This window comes from Rana temporaria, chromosome 8, assembly GCF_905171775.1.
Source record: "Rana temporaria chromosome 8, aRanTem1.1, whole genome shotgun sequence".
Taxonomy (NCBI): Eukaryota; Metazoa; Chordata; class Amphibia; order Anura; family Ranidae; genus Rana; species Rana temporaria.
Genome location: NC_053496.1, coordinates 117,489,972 through 117,511,860, shown reverse-complemented (window position 1 = coordinate 117,511,860; position 21,889 = coordinate 117,489,972). Strand labels below are relative to the sequence as shown.

The following is a 21,889-nucleotide window of genomic DNA, read 5'->3' as shown; positions in this document are numbered from 1 at the left end:
TTCCTCCGGAGCCGCTCTGGAGATGTGTGAACCGGCTCCATAGAGAGCCGGTCACAATCTCCTGACATGCGAATTGGATGCGGCATTCAGGTTTAAATCCACTTTCCCAGATATCCTTGTGATTGGGCAGTTATTTATAAATTGTGTGTTTTAACTTCAGACAGGGTTGTTATCTTTTGGATGACTAAATGTACAGTAAATTAGACAAAAATTTTGGAAAAATTGCTTGTTATTTTTTTGTCATGGATATGATAAGGTATATCAAATGAAAACATTTTAGTAAATTGCCCCCAATACTGCCCTTGTCATTAATCTGTAAATACATGTAAAAATATCTCCTTTCTAAAAAAAATTAAACCTCCTAAAAGCATATTAGTATGTTTGATGAAATGCAAAAACATATCAATTGCAAAGATTTTATTGAGCAGGTTTATTTAACCAGAGACAAAAGATTCAGGATTTAGCATTGTACAATGAGAGGAGTGTGGTTTATTTTGCAGAGAAGTAAATGAGTATATGAGATTATAGGCACAAACATGATGTCTTCATTTTTCACAGCATAAATGTCCTTGGCTGTGGCAAGGATCACAAGGATCAGGACAACAGGGAACAACACAAGGGTTGCATGGATTGCATGGATCTGCCAAGAAAAAAAAACCTTCATTAGTCTTATATTACATCCTAACACCTTCATGACCAGAGGCCACTGAAGCTCAAATACTCAGAATGAATTTAGCAGCATTAGTATGTGTTGGTTCTCTTGACAATAACTCTAATTTGGCTACCTGAATAATTTTTCCATTGTTTAAAAAACGTATTACATGACCTGCTTTATTTAATACGTTGCTCTGAATTTATTATAAGATGAAAAATTTACAACAATAGACAAATGTGTTGAAAAGAATAATGTTTAGTTATTTTATATAGCAGTTTTTAATTAAACGGTTTAAATCTATATTTGTTGTGTTTTTGTTTTGTTTTTACAAATTGTAATGATATCTAACACTTCATCTTGACTGCCCAGAAAGAGAGAGAAGCTCAGTATTATGCAGGATGAGGAAGCTTGAAACTTTCAGTGACCACCATGATTGGCTGTCATAATGATCACATTGTTGCATTAATGTGCCAGAGCTACGGTGATATTAAACTCCACAATTTGTACCCACTGTATTGCGACTGGTAGGAAAAGGTTGCAGTATTGCTACATGCTTGTGGAGAATTTGTATGACTTTTCATTTTTGCCTACAGGTGGAATGGGGAGTATTTAATGTAGGTGTTAGAAGGGTAAGATACCGATTTAAGCACAAATAAGGGGACAAATGTATAGTTTTCACATTTGGTGTTCTGTTGGACAAAAACAACTGATATAATCAGCAATGCTTAATTCTGTGTAGATTTTTCCCATTATCATGTAACATTGTAAGTACATTTATAAGCCACCTGTAAAAGAACAACAAATGTACAATGTTTGTGATCTGTGAAGAATCAGCTTTCTCAGTGATGGGAAGATTGGCTTATTTTAAAGTATACATTCTTCATCTATTATATTAAATACTCAAAACAATAATCTATTGCTCGTCTTACCTTGTTGGTGAACATGGGTGGTGCCATGGTGATTATGGTGAGGATGGTGAGGCTTACATGCTGAAGAAATAAAAACATACAGTATATTAAAGAAGAATACCAGACAACTGATAAAATGAATCAAATAACATTTAATGCTATCAGCCAAATATCAAAATCACAGTTAAATCTGCATAATTTATGTTTTCCCTGGATTTAATAATTTATTGCAACTGGAGCCCATCATGTTTCTCTCAGTGGTATTATCATCACCATGACAGGATTGTCTTGTGCAACTTTTTTGCTCTTAGGAATGGGAAGGAAATCAGAAAACCTGACCTTACTTTCCCAGGGTTGAGGCATATAGTAGACTTCAGTCAGATATTCTGCTCATCAGGTCATATATTTATTTCATATCAGACCTCTGCAATCTAATTCTTCTTCCAACACATTTTTACATGTTATGATATTGTAAGGCATGTAACCGAACAGTATAATCTAAGGCTGTTTTTTCCTGAAGATAAAACATTTTGCTCAAAACTTAACACCAGATTTACTTTTACTTTTAATAGCTTGTTTGGGCCATCAGATTGAAGTTCCCAGTACTGCTGCAGGAACACAACGCTGTATACTGTATGCTGCTGATGCTAAATACAGTTCATACAGCAGCCACATCAATTACTAATGGGAATAGTTTGTTTGGGCAAGCTAATTTGTGTATTTAAAATAAAAGTAAATCTGCATTCAAGTTTTAAAAATAATAATTTTCCAGCTAAAATTAAATTACAGTTATTGATACGATAACTTATAACTGACACACATGTCTACCCCATATTTTTAGCAGCGAACTATAAGAAAGAAATAATTTAACAGTGGAAGGAGTCCATACAAGATTTCTACATTTATTTATGTACAATATAAAAACAATGTAGTTTATAAACACAACACTTACTGTCTTGGCATGGATCTTTGCAGACTTCTACGTTTTGGCAAGGGTTGCATGGATCTTTGCATTGGATCTTCTGGACAACACATTTTCCTTTGACTGCAGACATATCTGCTATTAGGTTTAGTTTCCTTCTTGGAAGATTCAGAGGAGATTTTTCAGTTGTTTGAATAATGTATGATGGCACCTTTTTATATATACTGTAAGTGGAGGTAGAATTAGAACACATTCCTCCACTGGCTGGTCATTAAAGATTTACAAGGTGTTTCAACACTATCTTATCATTTACTAATTTCTTAGATCTTTTTTCAGCACTGCTAATTATTTACCTTTTAACTTTTTAATTATTTTTTTAAATTCCTTTTTAATTGTTTTATACTGATGCATAGTTTTAATTGGGATTACGTATTATGCCCCGTACACACGATCGGAAAAAACATGGGGCCAGATCCACAAAGCAGATGTGCCGACTTAACTCGAGATACGCGGCGTAATTGAAATTTACACGGCGCGTATATTTGCGCCTGATCCTCAAAACGAGATACGCCTTAAAATCAGGTTTTTCCGTCCTACCTAAAATAATTACACCGGCGCTTTTCTGTGAGCAAATTACGCTAGAAACGCCGCTGTTTTAATAGGCAAAGATGCAAATGAGGGAGATAGGGCGATCCACAAAATTAAGTGTGTGCGCCGTAGATTACGCCCTGTGCGCTTCTGTTAGTTTCAATGTTTAAATTTACACATTATAAAAGGTGCCCTAATTTTACACATGCCGTGTAAAGGTCAGCTAAAGCAACACCATTAAGGAAGAGCTGAGCACACACACTTGCTGGACTACAATCTGTATGCCAACATGCCAGGGGCAATCATAAAAATATAATTTTGGCGGCGATTGCTCCGTCTGGGCTGCCCACGGGCACGGACACGGGCACAGCCACGGCCACGGCCAACTGGAGGATCTTCATGGGGGGGGGGTATTAGCAGGGGAGGGAGTATCTTCATGGGGGGGGTGTTAGCAGGGGAGGGAGTATCTTCATGGGGGGGTGGGTGAGCAGGGGAAGGAGGAGCCTCCCCTGGTGTCTGTCCTCCTGCTGGCCTGCCCTCCAAGGCCACTGCTATCCTTGTCAGACAGTTTGTGAGGGCAGCCGCATTGGCCTGGCCAGCCCGGGTATTGTCCTGGACAGCCCGGGTATTGTCCTGCACAGCCTGGGTCAGGGCAGTCACCTCCTGGGCCACGCCTGTTGTGGCGGTCTGCAGCTCACACAAACATGTGATGACCGCCAATGAGTTTGTGGCCACATCACCGAGTGACTCCTTCATTACACCCAGGCTGTGCTCCATCTGGGTCAGAGTGTCTTTTATCTGACCCAAATGGCGGGTCTGCCGGGCATTGTCCTTCTGCAGACTGGCCGGCAGACGCTCGGCCACCCCCCTGGTCTCCTGGGTCGCCATCCTGCCTGCCCCTGAGGCTTGTGGCCTGGGAGGAGGGGGGAGAGTGACCCTTGTGGGTTGCGGCCTGTTGGGGGAGGAGTGGGAGGGGCTACCCCTGATGGTGGCCTGACTGCTGCCAGCCTCTGGGGTAGGCTCTGGGGTAGCCTTAAGGGTAGCCTCAAGTGTAGCCTCAAGGGTATCCTCAAAGGTCATCATATCAGAGGCCAAAAGGACTTCCCGGCCAATCTGCAGATCTTCTTCCTCCACCCCCTCCACCCCACTCCCCTCCCCTGGGGACTCCTCAGCAGCCTCTTGTCCTTGGGGTGGTGCAGCAGCCTGGCCTGATGGGCCAGCAACCTCCTGGCCTGATGGGCCTGCAATCTCCTGGTCATCTGTGGAGGACACAAAACATTCACAGGTTTGAGGATCCACACACTTGGCACATCTTCCCTTCCCCCACCCACACATGCTAATCACCAGATAGAAAAACCAAAAACTTACCTGGCCTCACAGGAACACCTGTCTGATATCCACGCAGGCCCACCACCTGCTCTGGCTGGAAACACCGGGCCACTGCCCATTCCTCCTCACTCAGACGGATGGGGCAGGGTCCCCCTCCTCCAGTGCCCGTGGCATGGGCATTGATCTTTGCCACCTTATTACGGACCACGCTCTTTAGATCGTTGATCTTTTTTTGGATGCCAGCGGGGGTCCTCGTCCCCCCCCGCCGCATTTATCTGATCCGTAATCTTTTTTAGAATCTTCTTCCTTTGGGCCGGAGAGGTGTTCCGGCTCTCAGGCCCATGTAAATAGCGCCCATATAGGACGATGGACCTAGCAAGGATTTGCTTCTCAACCTGATTAAAATTGAGCTTCCTGCGCTTGGGTGCCATCACAGACACCACTCAGCAACAAGAAGAAACTCACAGGACAAACAAACAAAAATACACACACAACAAACAAACAAAAAAACTCACACAAGAAACACACAAAAAGCAAAACACACAAGCAGACAGCTACTACAAATTCAAAAACAAACACAAAATACAATCAGCAAAAAACAAACACAAAATACAATCAGCAAAAAACAAACAGAAAATACAATCAGAAAAACAAAAAACAGAAAATACACTTAGCAGAAACAAACACCAACTACAATCTAATACTCCTCCAAAACTTCTCTATCAGACACAACTCACCAACAAACACCGACAAACATTCAGAGCAGAAGCAACTTGCTCTAGGAAGGGTAACACAGGGAAATACTTTTGCAAGGGAAGTGTGTTTGACTGGGGCTATTTATACACAGGGCGATCCTCAAACTAAGTACGCTTGGCCTTTTTCCTATCTCACTGATTGTGCCGAGCAAAGTTCTGCACATGCCCAGTGAGAAGCAGATTTGTGCGCGCATGCGCAGTACGGCCGGCCCTTCATTTCCATGGGGTCACGGCTCATTACAATGAAGCACGCCCACTTCCTTCCCACTTGCAATAACCCCGCCTTACGCCTCGGGATTTAAGTTACGCAAGCGCAATTTTGTGCGCAAATGCGCTGTGGATACGGCACTTACGACACCAACTTAGGGCGCCGTAACTTAAATGACAAGTTTTGAGTAACTTCATTTGCGGCGCTGGCTGTGGATCTGGCCCATGGATTTTTTCCGACTGAATTTTGGCTTAAACGTGAGTTGCATACACACGGTCACACAAAATTCCGACCGTCAAGAACGCGGTGACGTACAACAATACAACGAGCGGAGAAAAATTAAGTTAAAAATTTGAAAACCAGCTCTTAAATTTTTGCTGTAGGAAATTCCGACAGAAAAAGTCTGATGGGGCCTACACATGGTCGGAATTTCTGACCAAAAGCTCACATCAAACTTTTCCTGTCAGAAATTCTGACCGTGTGTACGCGGCATTAGAGTGCAGATTGAAAAATTGTAGTATTAGTCATTTTGATATTGCAGCATGTTGCTCATATTAAGACATGTGCGATATTACTCAAAAGGTAAACATTACGTATAGGGGTCTTGATTATTCAGAAGTACATCATTAGTTGTCCTTTGTTTACTCTATTCACATTCACCCTTTCATGCATATTCAGTTTGACACATCAAGGCACAGTCTAACAACCTTTTTTCAGAAGCAGGCCAGCCATGGAAACCTTTGTATCTCACCTTTATGACAAATGTAATCTAACAACTTGGCTGATAAAGTCTGCTGATTACAGACCCCAATATATTTGGTTTAAATATGCATTCACAATTGAGTTAGAAAAGTGTTTTCTCAGCAGAACGGCCTGGAAGTGGATGGATCTAAGCCAAAGGTCAACTCGCTTCTCTACCCTTCCATGCCATTCAAAGCAGACTGCGCTGTCATTCAAGCAACTGATCAGGCTAGTGAGGGGAACACATACCAGACTGATACTGCACTTCATTCGGAATGCCTTTGGAGCCAGGGCATGTAACAGCTAAAGAGATGTCACATGACATGTGACATGTTGTGGGTGTAGCTTCGCCTCAATCTGGTCAATGCTGTGGGAATGAGATTCATGATCACATGACCTAGAAAGTAAGCCCTGTATAGTAATACACTTAGCATAGTATACATATACTATAGTAAAATCCTTAAAGGGGTTATTCATGCATTTGCCGCCCAGAGCCCCCTTTTTTTTACCTGAGCCAGCTCCAGCTGCTGTCTTGGATCCTCATTGGATAGATTGGGAGTGCGGATGTAATTGGGGGCGCAGGATGAGTCCTGCTGTCTGTATCAATGGACGCAGCAGCAGGACTCAGGACTCCGAGGGGTCACTTGAGAAGAGGAGGAGCCAGGAGCACCACAGGAGGACCCCAGAAGAGGAGGAACGGGGACCACTCTGTGCACAATTCTTCCACAGAGCAGGTAAGTATAACATGTTTGTTATTTAAAAAAAAAACATACGTATATAGATGAGAAAATTACGCATCCAACCTATTAGATGTGGTTATTAACGTAAAAATACATCAATGTCTGATTTAAAATTCATTCCTGACGGCATTGTCATTTAAAAGTTTTTAACTTAAAAACGAGAATGCTGACAGAAATAAATTTTAGATATGATGTTGATGTATTTTCACGTTAGTAGCCACATCTAATAGGTTGGATACGTAAATGTGTCATCTATATCCATATGTCCATATTTTCCCTCAACATCTCTCAATATGAATCAGTTCTTTTTCTGAAATCGTAGTTTTGACCCAAGAATAGTTTAATCATTTTTATTCCGATATTTAAATCACAGAATTCATGTACAATAGATAATCTATGATGCATATTATAATTCGTTTTTTTTTCAATGTCTATTGTGTCAATGTATTATAAATGCATTTTAAATCAATGCAAAACAAAAAGCTTTTTACCTTCAGGCCTCGTACACATGACCGGTTTCCTCGGCAGAAACTTGATCCATCGAGGAAACTGTCGAGAAACTCGACGAGCCAAAAAGAGAGCAAGTTCTCTATTTCCTCAACGGGAGTCTCAAATTGGCTCGTCGAGTTCCTCGTCAGGCTGGTTTCCGACGAGAAACTCGAGCGTGTGTATGCTAAGAAACTCGCGCTTGCTCAGATTAAAGTATGAGTCGGGAGTAAAAGTAGCATTTGTAATGGAGATAACACATTTTTAAAGCTGTAACAGACTGAAAAGTGCAAATCGTCTCTTACCAAACTTTTATTTAACACGCAAACACATAAGATTAGCAAAAGCAGCTCCAAGAGTTGTGCAAGTGGAATCGAACTTCCCCTGTCGTTGTATGTGTTGTACATTACCGCGTTTGAGAACGAGGAGATTTTGTCTTACGTGTGTACGCAAAGCAAGCTTGTCGAGTTCCTCAACAAGCCTAAAAAGGAACTCGACGAGGTTAATGATGTGTTTCGCCCGACGAGTTACTCGGTTGTGTGTACGAGGCCTTAGAGTCTCTATAAAATGGTTATTCTCATCCACAACTAATTGCATTGACTAATGAATGGGAGTGGTTCGAGTCTCTTTTTGTATATACAGTGGATATAAAAAGTCTACACACTCCTGTTAAAATGTCAGGTTTCTGTGATTTAAAAAAATTAGACAAAGATAAATAATTTTAGAACTATTTCCACCTTTAATGTGACATATAAACTGTACAACTCGGGTGAAAAACAACCTGAAATCTTTTAGGGGGGGGGAGTAAAAATAAATAACTAAAATTATGTGGTTGCATAACTGTGCACATCCCCTTATAACTGGGAATGTAGCTGTGTTCAGAATTAAGCAATTACAATCAAACACAGTACACACCTGTCAGTACACACCTGCCATCATTGAATGTTCATCTGATTAACCCCAAAGAAAGTTCAGCTGTTCTAGTAGGTCTTTCCTGACATTTTCTTAGTCGCATCCTACCACAAAAGCCATGGTCCGCAGAGAGCTTCTAAAGCATCAGAGAGATCTGTTAAAAGGTATCAGTCAGGAGAAGGGTACAAAAGAGTTTCCAAGGCATTAGATATAAGATGGAACACAGTGAAGACAGATTATCAAGTGGAGAAATTATGGCACAACAGTGACATTATCAAGAACTGTACATCCCTCCAAAATGTATGGAAAGACAGCAAAATAACTGGTCAGGGAGGCTTCCAATAGGCCTACAGCAACATTAACCACTTCCAGACCTTAGGTGTTTTTCAGATTCGGTGTTTGCAAGACTAAAACAGTTTTTTCTGCTAGAAAATTACTTAAAACCCCCAAACATTATATATATTTTTTTTATAACACCCTAGAGAATAAAATAGTGGTCATTCCAATACTTTTTGTCACACCGTATTTGCGCAGCGGTCTTACAAGCGCACTTTTTTTGGAAAAAATTCACTTTTTTGAATTAAAAAATAAGACAACAATAAATTTGGCCCAATTTTTTTATATATTGTGAAAGATAATGTTACGCCGAGTAAAATGATGCCCAACATGTCACGCTTAAAAATTGCGCCCGCTTGTGGCATGGCGTCAAACTTTTACCTTTAAAAATCTCGATAAGCGATGTTTAAAAAATTCTAGAGATTGCATTTTTTGAGCTAAAGAGTAGCTCTAGGGCTATAATTATTGCTCTCGCTCTAACGATCGCGGCGATACCTCACTTGTGTGATTTGAACACCGTTTTCATATGCGGGCGCTACTCGCGTATGCGTTCGCTTCTGCGCGCGAGCTCGTCGGGACGGGGCGCTTTAAAAAAACATTTTTTTTGTTTTCTTATTTATTTTTATTTATTTTATTATTTTTTACACTGAAAAAAAAATAATAATAATTTGATCACTTTTATTCCTATTACAAGGAATGTAAACATCCCTTGTAATAGAAAAAAGCATGACAGGTCCTCTTAAATATGAGATCTGCGGTCAAAAAGACCTCAGATCTCATATTTGGGCTTAAATGCAAAAAAAATAAAATAAAAATAAAATGTCATTTTTTCAAATGACCAAAAAAAATTTTTGTCTCTTTAAGAGGCTGGGCGGGACTGACGTTTTGACGTCACTTCCGCCCAGCCGAGCTATGGGGACGGGCGAAGGAGATTTTTCCTTCAGTCTCGTCCCCGCTCACCAGCCGACAGCACCCGATCGCCTCCGCCGCTACCGACGGCTCTGGTAAGCGGCGGAGGGCGCGGGAGAGCGGCGGGAGGGGGGGTCCCTCTCCCGCCACCGATAACGGCGATCTCGCGGTGAATCCGCCGCGGAGACCGCCATTATCGGATTCCAGACCGCGCACACTAAAGATTGATACCTCGGTTGTGACAGCAGCTGCTGCCGTTACCGAGATATCAATCTTTAAAAATAGGACGTACATCGTCGTGCGCAGGTCTGGAAGTGGTTAAAGGAGCTGCATGAATATCTGGCAAGTATTGGCCGTGTGGTACATGTGACAATAATCTGTTGTATTCTACATATGTCTGGGCTATGGGGTAGAATGGAAAATTTTGCAAAAACATCTGAAGTCTCCCAAAAAATGTTTAGAAAATGTGTCATGGTCTGATGAAACCAAAGTTGAATTTTTTGGCCATAATTCCAAAAGAAATGTTTGCCGCAAAAACAACACTGCACATCACGAAAAAAGAACACCATACCCACAGTGAAGCATGGCGGGGGCAGCATCATGCTTTGGGGCTTTTTTTCTTCAGCTGCAACAGGGGCCTTTGTCAAGGTAGAGAGAATTATTAACAGTTCCGAATTCCAGTCAATATTGGCACAAAACCTTCAGGCTTCTGCTAGAAAGCTGAACATGAAGAGGAACTTCATATTTCAGTATGACAATGACCCAAAGCATACATCCAAATCAACAAAGTAATGACTTCACTGGAAGAAGAATAAAGTTTTGGAATGAGCCAGCCAGAGCCCAGACCTGAATCCGATTGAAAATCCGTGGAGTGAAGAGGGCTGTGCACAGGGGATGCCCACACAATCTGACAGATTTGAAGTGTTTTTGCAAAAAAAGAGTGGGAAAATATTGCCGTAATAATAAGAGTGCTGTAATAAAATCAAAAGGTTCTTCAACAAAGTATAGGCTTTAAGGGTGCGCACACTTATGCAACCACATTATTAAATTGTTTTATTTTTACTTCCATCCACCTAAAAGATTTCAGTTTGTTGTTCAACGGAGCTTTGTCTCACTTTTTTACACCGCAGAAACCTGACATTTTTATAGGGGTGTGTAGACTTATTATATCCACTATATGTTGGTGATGGTTATGTGGGTAACTATGCTGTGAACAAGGTTCTTCGCTAAAACATGTTAGGAGTTACTCTGTATTTGGTAATTATCGAATAAAGCGTTTAGATGGATTCCAGAGTGTGGGTTCTTTCCATATATCCAATTTCCGAGTTTGTGTCGAGTGGGAGGCTGTCAGAACCTGGCAACTGGAGAGAAGATACCAGTAACCAAGACATATATTTAGGAGGTTTTTACAGTTAGAGCGGTGCTACACTTTGTGTACACTGCATGGCTGTTGACCCAGAAGGAAGCCTCTTCTAAAGTTGATGCACAAGAAAGCCTGCAAACACTTTTCTGAAGACAAGCAGGCTTAGGACATGGATTACTGGAACCAAGTCATGTGGTCTGATGAGACCAAGATAAACTTATTTGGTTCAGATGGTGCCAAGAGTGTGTGGTGGCAACCAGGTGAGGAGTACAAAGACAAATATGTCATGCCTACAGTCAAGCATGGTGGTGGGAGTGTCATGGTCTGGGGCTGCATGAGTGCTGCCGACACTGGTTAGTCCTGCGAAGTGGATTTATTCTGTGAATTGCCTTGATCTGTGTCTGATCTGTGTCTGCAAAATAGTGTTATATGTACAACACGCGAGTAATAGCTTTTAAAACGTAAATGCTTAAAATGTTGTTTCATATACACTTAGGGGGAAATTTACAAAAACTGGTGCATACAGAATATGGTGCATTTGTGCATAGTAACCAATCAGCTTCTAGGTTATATTGTCAAAGCTTAATTGAAAAAGCTAAAGTTAGAATCTGATCGGTTACTGTGCACAGTTGCACTAGATTCTGTGTGCACCAGTTTTAGTAAATCTCCCACTTAATGTAATTGTGGCCAATCTTATCATGAAAAATATCTACAGTGATTTTTATGGATTTATAAATACATTTTGTATTTTTAATAATCAGTAGCTTCTAATATTTTGCTTGAGTGTGAAGTTTAAAGTCCCATTTAGTAGTGATATTATTTTCATTGGGTGGTGAGTCGTTGTGGCAGTGGCGAAACATTGTCGGGCAGCAGGCACCATCATTGACTATAGATCTACATCTGATGCCTCGTACTCAAGACCGAGAAACTCGACGGGCGAAACACATCGTTTTGCTCATCGAGTTCCTTGTGAAGCCATCGAGAAACTCGACAAGCCAATTTTCTCCATTCCTGTCAAGGAAATAGAGAACATGCTCTCTTTTTGACTCGTCGAGTTTCTCGACAGTTTCCTTGACGGAAATGTACACACGACCGGTTTCCTCGGCAAAAAATATCTCCCAGCAAGTTTCTTGCTGGTTTTTGTCGTGTGTACGAGGCCTCAGAATGACACAGAGGGTAGATAGAAGACTGGATACTGCTGGTATACTGTGGATGTTTAGACTGGAACGTGAGGAGAATACTGACACATTAGTGGAGCACAGAAATTTACTGGTGCTAGAAGCAAAGCCGCAGTGAAAACAAGCCAGAGTCAGCCAAAACTTGAGTAGCAAAGGTACCAAATCAGAAGGAAGGAAGGAAGAAGCATGAGAAGACAGGCCAGAATTGATATCTGATGAGGAGCAGAAGTACAAAAACATCAGGCAGAGGACAAAGCCAGGACAAAAACCAAGATCAGCAAGAGATTAGGATAAGGCAGAGCCATGAGACAAGCCAGGTCAAACACAGGAAGGCAGGATGCTGGTCTGGACACAACTCCCAAAAACTGATCATCACTGACCAGCAAATCTCCTTAGCTGTGCTGTGCTTTAATTTGATCTCTGGGTGCCAAAAGCCTATGCTAGATCACACTAATCTGTACACACAATAGCTTGCGAAGTTGCGTGCACAGCCATAACAATGTACTGAATCATGAGCATGCAATGCCAAGCTGCTGTAAGCAAAGTCAGCAGAATATTAGCCTGCATTAAAAATGGGATTCACTCCAGAGATAAAATGATAATTCTACAACTATACAAGACTCTGGTCCGGCCACATCTTGAGTATTCTGTTCAGTTCTGGGCACCAGTCCTCAAGAAGGATGTGTTGGAAATTGAGAGAGTGCAGAGAAGAGCAACAAAGTTATTAAAGGGACTAGAGGACCTCAGTTATGAGGAAAGACTACAAGCATTAAATGTATTCTCTCTGGAGAAGAGATGCTTGAGATGAGATATGATAGCGATATACAAATGCCTTACTGGTGAGCTTTGCATAGGGAAAAAACTTTTAAGTGGGTGGGAGTTTAAAAAAGACACAATTTATTGAAATGTGAAGCAAAGCGGTTTAACCTTAAACTGTGTAGAGGGTTCTTTACTGTCAGAGCAGTAAGGATGTGGAATTCCCTTCCACAAGCAGTGGTATCAGCAGGGAGCGTCAATAGCATAAAAAAACTATTAAATGAGCATCTTAAAGCGAAGGCCCCACTTAAAAAAAATATTAAAAGCCAGCAGCTACAAATATAGCAGCTGCTGACTTTTAATATATGGACACTTACCTGTCCATGGTGCACACGATGTCGGCAGCCGAAGCTGAGCAATCGCTCGGCTCTCAGCTGCCTCTGTCACCATCCTCGGTGAAGGATGCAGGTATCTGCTCCCCCTCCCCCTGAAAGGTGCCAAATGTGACACTGGAGGGGGGGGGAGTTTCCAAAAAGCGGAGGTTCCGCTTAAAAAAAACATTAAAAGCCAGCAGCTACAAATACAGCAGCTGCTGACTTTTAATAAATGGACACTTACTTGTCCATGGTGCCCACGATGTCGGCAGCCCGCTGCCCCGTCGCCATCCTTGTTGAAGTGGGTGGAACTCTACTTTAACAATTGCAACATACAGGGATATGGGATTTACTATTCACATAAACACGCACACACAGACACACCGCAGGTTGTACTAGATGGACTGGTGTCTTTATTCAGCCTTACCAACTTTTTTTTTTTTTTTTTACAGTGGTTGATCCTGTAAATAGGGAAGACTTGTAAACTGTAAAAAAGTGGAACTAAACTCTCTCGATCAACATTTGATCAATTATTTTTAATCCTTATGCTGCTAGCATTAGTAAATAGATGGGTAGGTATTTACTTTTTTTTTTTTTTTATTCAGTTGCTTGCTGATTTCTGACCTAGGCTAGAGTCTTCATGGGCATTCTCTCATCTGGAGGAGGGGAAGAGGGTTTGTTTTAACTAAGCACACCTTCCTGTCTGCATGTAAATGCCACACGTATCATCTGCCATTACTCTAGAAATGCTAGGGGGTGTGTTTCAATGTGATTTCTCAACAAAATTAAACATGGAGACATACATGGATAGGTGAGTTTGCTTTGAAGATTAACAATTAGTTAAATAGCGTTTTCAGTTTCTGACGCTCATATACTGGTATGTTCTGCTTTAGGAATCCATTATTTAGCAGCTTAAAAATAAAATGTTATATTTAGGGACTCTCATGAACATTCACAGGTAGTATTAACCTCCCTGGCGGTATGATTCTTTCAGATTTTAGGTGCTGAAAGCGGTACCATTATTTTGCATGGAAATTTGGCGTTTTACATTGTAGGCCTGTAATTCTTAGGAATAACTCACTTAATTTTGTCCAAACAAGAGTCTAGTAGACATCCCGGGTATGATAAAGTTTGAAACACAAAATCATAAATTATAATATAATAAATAACTATAAATAATTATACCAAATAATAATATAATAATATTAAAAATTATTCAATAATGTAATCAAATCAAAAACACTGAAATTTGCTCAGTTGCAGAATTGTCGCTTTCATTATTTTAATTGTTTGATGATGCATTTCCCAACAAATCGCTATCGCTCAATTCTGCAAGTGATTCTAATTTATTATCGCTGTTTTCTAGCTGCTCTAAAAGCACTTTTGACATAAAGGGGCACTTTTTGGTTGCTATGGACAATCTACAGTTTCCCAGGCAGAAAGAGCAGTTTTTATATATAAAAGTGCATGCAGGACACTGGGCAGACCACTAGGGACAGAGGGGGTGTGTATTTTTTTTATACAGAACTGTAATCTGTAAGATTATAGTATACTGTATGTGTACTGTGTTTTAACTTTTTTGAATTTGGTGCCGATCTCCGCCCGCGTGCGTCGTGACGTCGCAGGGAACGGAGCTCGGCGGCACTTGGCACTGTGTGAATCGAGCGAGGAGACACCTCGCTCACACAGCGGGGAGACATTGCAGGATCCAGGGACAAGGTAAGTAACTCCCTGCCTGTATCCTGCGATGCAAACCTGAGTCTGGCTCGGGGTTACCGCTATTGGTGCTGAAATTCCACCACGAGCCAGACTTGGGAATACTGCTCAGCAGGTTAAGAGGACAGACAAAAACAGAACATTCCATAGCTCAACTCACCAACCAGTCTGCTGACCAACCAGATTAACCTGTAACCAGTCTGCTGACCAACCAGATTAACCTATACAACAATCTGTGTTAAAAGCAGGAGTTTAGTTAGCACGCATTTGCAAACGCATGCGTAACCTGCAAGGCCCCTTCATGGCACCCTGTGTATGCTTGCAGTCCTAGACGCTACTGAATTTATAAGCGTCCCTTCCCTGTGCTCCTTGCTGAGAAGGCCAGTTATAGGTGGGGCAGGGGCCATTAGTTTGTTACTGGTGTAAATATGGTCTGGGGACACACTGGGCTCTTTTGCTGCCACTATGATACTGCTGTTCCCTTAAGGGGGATTGGGCTGCCTCCAGGCCAACTTGCCCCTCATCTATCAATTGAATGCATGCGCTCCCACTGTGGAGACGCTCATCATTTCAGGAATGTTTAGGACTGCAAGCATCCACAGTGTGCCGTGAAGAGGCCTTGTAGCTTACACAGGCATTTGCAAATGCGTGCTAATTAAACCCCTGTTTTTAACGCAGACTATTGGACAGGTTAATCCGGTTGGTCAGCAGACTGGTTGATGAGTTGAGCTATGGAATGTTCTGTTCTTGTCTTTTATGCGTTTGCCCTTCCATGTGCTCCCCACTTTGAAGGGCAGTTATAGGTGGGGGGCAGTGGCCATTTGTTTGTTACTGGTATTAAGAGGATAGGCAGTTACATGTAAACATTGTAGTGGAATACCAGAAGACCCAATGTCAGAACTCAGTAAGTAATTAGCTGAGGAGGGGGATAGTTACTTAGGTTAGCATGAGAGAGGGGTTGAGGGGTAGGGAAACTTTTAAAAAAAGGCTTTTTTTTTTGTTTCATTGTAATTTATGATAAGACTAATTACAAAAGAACATGAACAGTTATTTTTGCATAGAAATAAATAGTAAAAGGGGAAACCTGCTGACTGCATCTGTCTATTGCTATGGTTTTTAAAAATGTAATTGAAAGTTGGGAAGTGCTGTATACATCGTTCTGAATTTAAAGCATGAAGAAAAGTAGGCTTATCATTTTATGATTAGGGAGGAAGCTTCTCAAGATACATACCAAATAATGTCTCCCCCTTTAAGGCTCACAGTCTTATCATGTTGTGATTGTTTTCCAAATTTTTAAACCAACCTTTGTGGTTTCAACTGTAGCAAACATATATTTGACCTTGTTTGAAGGGGTTCTTTTTGTTTAGGGCTTATTTTTGGCTTGAAATGTACAGTATGTAAAAAGAAAACAGGTTTTGTATGGTCACAGCTTGTCAAGGACAGATGCTGTTTTAAAAAACAAAATGGCAAGAGTTCTCTACTGTCAGGCTAGGTTCACACTACAGTATGAAGCGGCTCATAGCAGGGGTCCGGTGTATACCTGCTCACCATTTTCAGGTCCGATTTCAGTCTGAAATTTTGGCTGAATTCAGACCTACAACGAGCCAGAAGATACACAGAACTGTGCAATTCGTTTCGGAACCACTCCAGAGATGTGTGAACCGGCTCCATAGAGAGCCGGTCACAATCTCCTGGATTGGATGCATGGAGACCCGCATCCAATTCGCAATAGTGTGAACCCAGCCTCAGCCTATCTTTGTGACTGGGAAGTTATGGTTCTGAATACATTAATAATGACAACAAACTATTGCCATAAGCCAAAGTTTCTTTTTAAATTGAGTGTTTTAGCATCAGACAGGGTTATGACCAGGCATGTTAACTTGTGTATGACTAAAGTAAATGAGACAAACATTTTGGAAAAATTGCTTGTTATTTTTTTTATATTTAAGCCATTTTTTTTGTCATGGATATGATAAGGTATATTAAATGAAAACCTTTTACTGCCCTAAAAATATATTCAGACATCACCATAATACCATAATGACATTTATAAAATATTGATGCTGTGTATAAAACACAATGGGGGAGATTTACTAAAACTGGTGCACACAGAATTCGGAGCAGCTGTGCCTAGCAACTAATCGACTTTTTTGTTTTTCTTGTTAAAGTTTAATTGAACAAGGTGAAGTTAGAAGCTGAATGGTTACTATGTAAAACTGCACCAGTTTCTTTGTGCTCCAGTTTTAGGAAATTTCCCCCAATATTGCCATTGTCATTAATATGTAAATAACAAACTTCACTTCCTCTGGAATTCACGCCAGCGCAATACCTCCTACACCTATCCAAGATCTCCAGTAAAAAATATTATAGATCATTAGCTATGCATTTGATCAATGCCGCCAGGCTGTGTCTACCTGCACACTGGAAGTCTAAGTCACCTCCCTCCATAAAAGAATGGCTGGCGCGGGTTGACCAGATAGCAATGATGGAGGAGCTGATTTGCACCAAGCAGGACAGAATAGCTTGCTTTTCGGCGACATGGACGCCCTGGCTTGACTACCGGAAATCGCAAAGTTACCAGGACTTGACCCGAGACAACCCTTGATGAATACGTGATAGGTTGCTATACCTTTCATGAGGCCTACACTCTACTGGGGAGGGCAGTTGGTGGTGTTCCCACCCCCTCTCCACATCCTCCGCTTACAGTGCCCCCATCATCTGCTCCATCCCCCTCCCCCTCCCTCAACCACACTCCATCTTTCCTTTTTCTTTTTTCTCTTTTCTTCTCTCTCCGCTCTTTGACCATTGTCTATCCTGTCTTTCTTTTTTCTTCTCCCTTTTCACTTTTGTTTTCTGATTTCTCTTTTTTTTTTTTTTTTTTATTTTAGTCTTTTAGTTCTAGTTTTCACACGAACCCTGGAAGTGTGGACTGACATAGAGGTCGGTCACATCCAATAATCCTTCTTTAGCTCATAGTACCTTTAGAAGCGACTTTAAATATTATGTTTCTTCTATGGTTCCCCTCACAACGTAACTCAGGCAGGCCTGTTATACACTGCCACATATTTTTTTAACAATACTACCCCAGACGTTGATACGTGTATGTGAGGCCACCTGATAACCACCACATGGAGACGGCGTTCATTGGATCTACTCCTCTTTTGTCTTTTTTTGTTTTCTTATGAATGCAAAACTCTGTGTATATTTCTAACTGGAATCTTTTGCCTAGCACTTGGTTATATGTATGCTGGTACTACTTGTATTACCTTTGAAAACTTTCAATAAAAATTTATTTGTGGAAAAAAAAAAAAATATGTAAATAACAAGTATTTTAGTATATTTGATACGACCAACAATTTGTTAAATATATAACAAGTGATGAAATGCAAAAACATATCAGTTGCAGAGATTTTATTGAGCAGGGTAATTTAACCAGAGACAAAAGATTCAGGATTTAACATTGTACAATGAGAGGAGTGTGGTTAATTTTGCAGAGAGGTAAATGGGTAGATCAGATTATAGACACAAACATGACGTCTTCATTTTTCACAGCAGATATGTTTTTGGCCATGGCAAGGATCACAAGGATCAGGACAACAGGGAACAACACAAGGGTTGCATGGATTGCATGGATCTGCCAAGAAAAAAAAAAACATTCATTAGTCATATATTACATCCTAACCCCTTCATGACCAGAGACCATTGAAGCTTAAATGCTCAGAATAAGTTTAGCACCATTAGTATGTGCTGATTCTCTTGACTGTATCTCTAATTTGCCTACCTGAATAATTTTTACATTGTTTAAAAACGTATTACATACCCTGTTTTAATAAATACTAAACAGTTTAAATGTATATTTGTTGTTTTTTTGTTTGTTTTTTACAAACTGTAATGCTAGCTAATACTTAATTTTGACTGCCCAGAGAGAGAGAAGCACAATATTATTTAGGATGAGGAAGTTTGAAACTTCCAATGTCCATTATGATTGGCTGTCATAATGATCACATGATAGAAAAACCTTACTTATTGGTTCAACCTGATCATTTTAAGCCTTGTTTACATTTGCATTTGGCAGGTGGTAAAAATGTGTGGCTTAGGTGCATTTTTACTGCCCCTTAATTCACCTTAAACTGTTAAGGCAGGTGATCACATGCCAAAGCCTCAAAGCTTTACACCAGCAAGAATTTTATACCTGAAAGGGTCTGTGCCGCTATCGTGCATTGCACACAGCTGGTGTGGGTTTTTTCTGGGTTAAAACAGGCAGTGGGGAGGTGACAAAACATCTCATAGCTATCCACCACAATCTGATCTTTGAGAGCCAAACTGTGTGCAAACAGGCACTTAGTCTAAGACCTGTGGCTGTGATAAGTCCCAGAATTAGCACCGGGCAGAGATGTGCATTTTGAGTTCACAGCTGCAATATAGGTTAACATTATCATTTTCATGGTAAGGAAAGTTGAGGATCTATATCTACAGACTATAGATGTAGAGTGCATAAGCAACATATATGGTATTAGTAAACGCATATCATTTACAGAGGTTTGCAAAACAATTAATATTACATTCCTCTTGGCAAGGAGTACCAACCATCTTATTTGTAATCAATTTGCAATCATGTTTCACTCCATGTTGCATTAATATGCCAGAGCTACGGTGCTATAAAACTCCACTATTTTTACCCCCTGTGTTGCAACTGGTAGGAAAAGGTTGCAGCATTGCTACATACTTGTGGAGAATGTGTATGACTTTTCATTTCTGCCTACAGGTGGAATGGGGAGCAGTTCATGTAGGTGTTAGAAGGGTAAAATACTTTTTTAGGCACAAATAATGGGAAAATATGTATAGTTTTCTTTTTTGGTGTTCTGTTGGACAAAAACAACTGATATAATCAGCAATGTTTAATTCTGTGCAGATTTTTCCCATTATCATGTAAAATCATAAGTACATTTATAAGCCACCTGAAAAAGAAACAACAAATGTGCACTCTTTGTGATCTGTGAAGAATCACCTTTCTCAGTGATGGGAGGTTTGGCTTATTTTAAAGGGACACTAAAGGTTCCTGTTTAAAAAAATAAAAATAACAAACATGTTATACTTACCTCCACTGTGCAGCTCGTTTTGCACACAGTGGCCCCGATCCTGGTCTTCTGGGGTCCCTCGACAGCTGTCTCGGCTCCTCCCTGCAAGAACTAACCCCCTTCATGGGAGCTCTCTCCCATGGGGGTTAGTTCTTGCGGCACTCTCCCCTGCCCCCTGGCGCGCCGCGTCATTGGATGTGATTGACAACAGTGCGAGCCAACGGCTGCGTTGTTTTCAATCCATCCAATCTAGCCAATCAATGGTCAGACTGACGAAGAGGACATCGGGGAGGGGGGGAGCGCAGCAGGTGAACGGGCTGAGGTAAGTAAAACAGGGGGCTGGGGGGGACGTTATTGCCAGTTTTTTTTTCCGAACATTTACAACCTTTTTAAAGTATACACTCTTCATCCAATATATTAAATGCTCAAAACAATAATCTATTGCTCCTCTTACCTTGTTGGGGAACATGGACATTTCCATGGTGATGATGGTGATGATGGTGAGGCTTACATGCTGAAAAAATACAAACATGTATTAAATAAGAATACCAGACAACTGATCAAATTTATCAAATACCATTTAATGCTATCAGCCAAATATCAAAACCACAGTAAAATCTGCATAATTTATGTTTTCCCTGGATTTAATAATTTACTGTAACTGGAGTTCATCATGTTTCTCTCAGTGGTATTACCATCACCATGACAGGATTGTCTTGTACGAATAACTTTTTTGCTCTTAGGAATGGGAAGGAAATCAAAAAACCTGACCTTACTTTCCCAGGGTTGAGGTGTATAGTAGACTTCAGTCAGATATTCTGCTCATCAGGTCATATGTTTATTTCATATCAGACCTCTGTAATCTAATTCTTCTTCCAACTCATTTTTACATATTATGACATTGTAAGGCATGTAACCGAACATACAAAGTATAATCTAAGGCTTTTTTTTTCCTGGAGATAAAACATTTTACTCAAAACTTAACACCAGATTTACTTTTACTTTAATTAGCTTGTTTGGGCCAACATACGGAAGTTCCCAGTACTGCTGCAGGAACACAACGCTGTATACTGTATGCTGCTGATGCTAAATACAGTTTATACAGCGCTGACAGCAGTCACATCAATTACTAATGGAAATAGTTTTTTTGGGGCCAGCTAATTTGTGTATTTAGGATACAAGTAAACCTACATTCAAGTTTTAGAAATAATACGAGTCCAGCTAAAATTAAATTACAGTTATTGATAAAATAACTTATAACTGACACACATGCCTACCCAAACATCTTTAGCAGGAAACTATAAGAAATAAATATATTTAACAGTGGAAGGAGTCCATACAACATTTCTACAATTATTTATGTACGATATAAAATCTATGTAGTTTATAAACACAACACTTACTGTCTTGGCATGGATCCTTGCAAACTACTACATTTTGGCAAGGGTTGCATGGATCTTTGCAGACTACTACATTTTGGCAAGGGTTGCATGGATCTTGGCACTGGATCTTCTGGGCAACACATTTTCCTTTGATTCCAGACATATCTGCTTTTAAGTTTAGTTTCCTTCTTAGAAAATTCAGAGGAGATTTTTCAGTTGTTTGAATAATGTATGATGGCACCTTTTTATATATATACTGTAAGTGGAGGTGGAATTAGAACACCTTGCTCCACTGGCTGGTCATAACAGATTTACAAGGTGTTTCAACACTATCTTATCATTTACTAATTTCTTAGATCTTTGTTCAACACTTTGCTAACAAATTACCTACACTCTATGATTTAAACGTTTTATTTTTATTTTTTATTCCTTTTTAATTGCTTTATATACTGATGCACGGTTTTAATTAGGATTACGTGTTATAGAGCAGATTGAATTGTAGTATTAATCATTTTTATATTGCAGCATGTGGCTCATATTAAGACATGCAAGA

The 21,889-nt window shown here is 40.4% G+C and overlaps 2 protein-coding genes across 2 annotated transcripts; both read right to left on the bottom strand.

The window, feature by feature from the left end:
- Window positions 1-402: 402 nt before the first annotated feature.
- On the bottom strand, window positions 403-2,687 carry LOC120908993 (outer dense fiber protein 1-like). Its single transcript, XM_040320567.1, has 3 exons — window positions 2,516-2,687; window positions 1,585-1,644; window positions 403-640 (listed from the first exon to the last, which is right to left on the bottom strand). Exons 1-3 carry the CDS (start codon window positions 2,616-2,618, stop codon window positions 546-548), a joined length of 258 nt encoding a protein of 85 aa, XP_040176501.1. The 5' UTR covers window positions 2,619-2,687; the 3' UTR covers window positions 403-545.
- Window positions 2,688-18,272: 15,585 nt separating this feature from the next.
- On the bottom strand, window positions 18,273-21,607 carry LOC120908994 (male-specific sperm protein Mst84Db-like). The gene is made up of 3 exons (XM_040320568.1): window positions 21,358-21,607; window positions 20,409-20,468; window positions 18,273-18,510 (listed from the first exon to the last, which is right to left on the bottom strand). Exons 1-3 carry the CDS (start codon window positions 21,497-21,499, stop codon window positions 18,416-18,418), a joined length of 297 nt encoding a protein of 98 aa, XP_040176502.1. The 5' UTR covers window positions 21,500-21,607; the 3' UTR covers window positions 18,273-18,415.
- Between the last annotated feature and the right edge of the window lie 282 nt (window positions 21,608-21,889).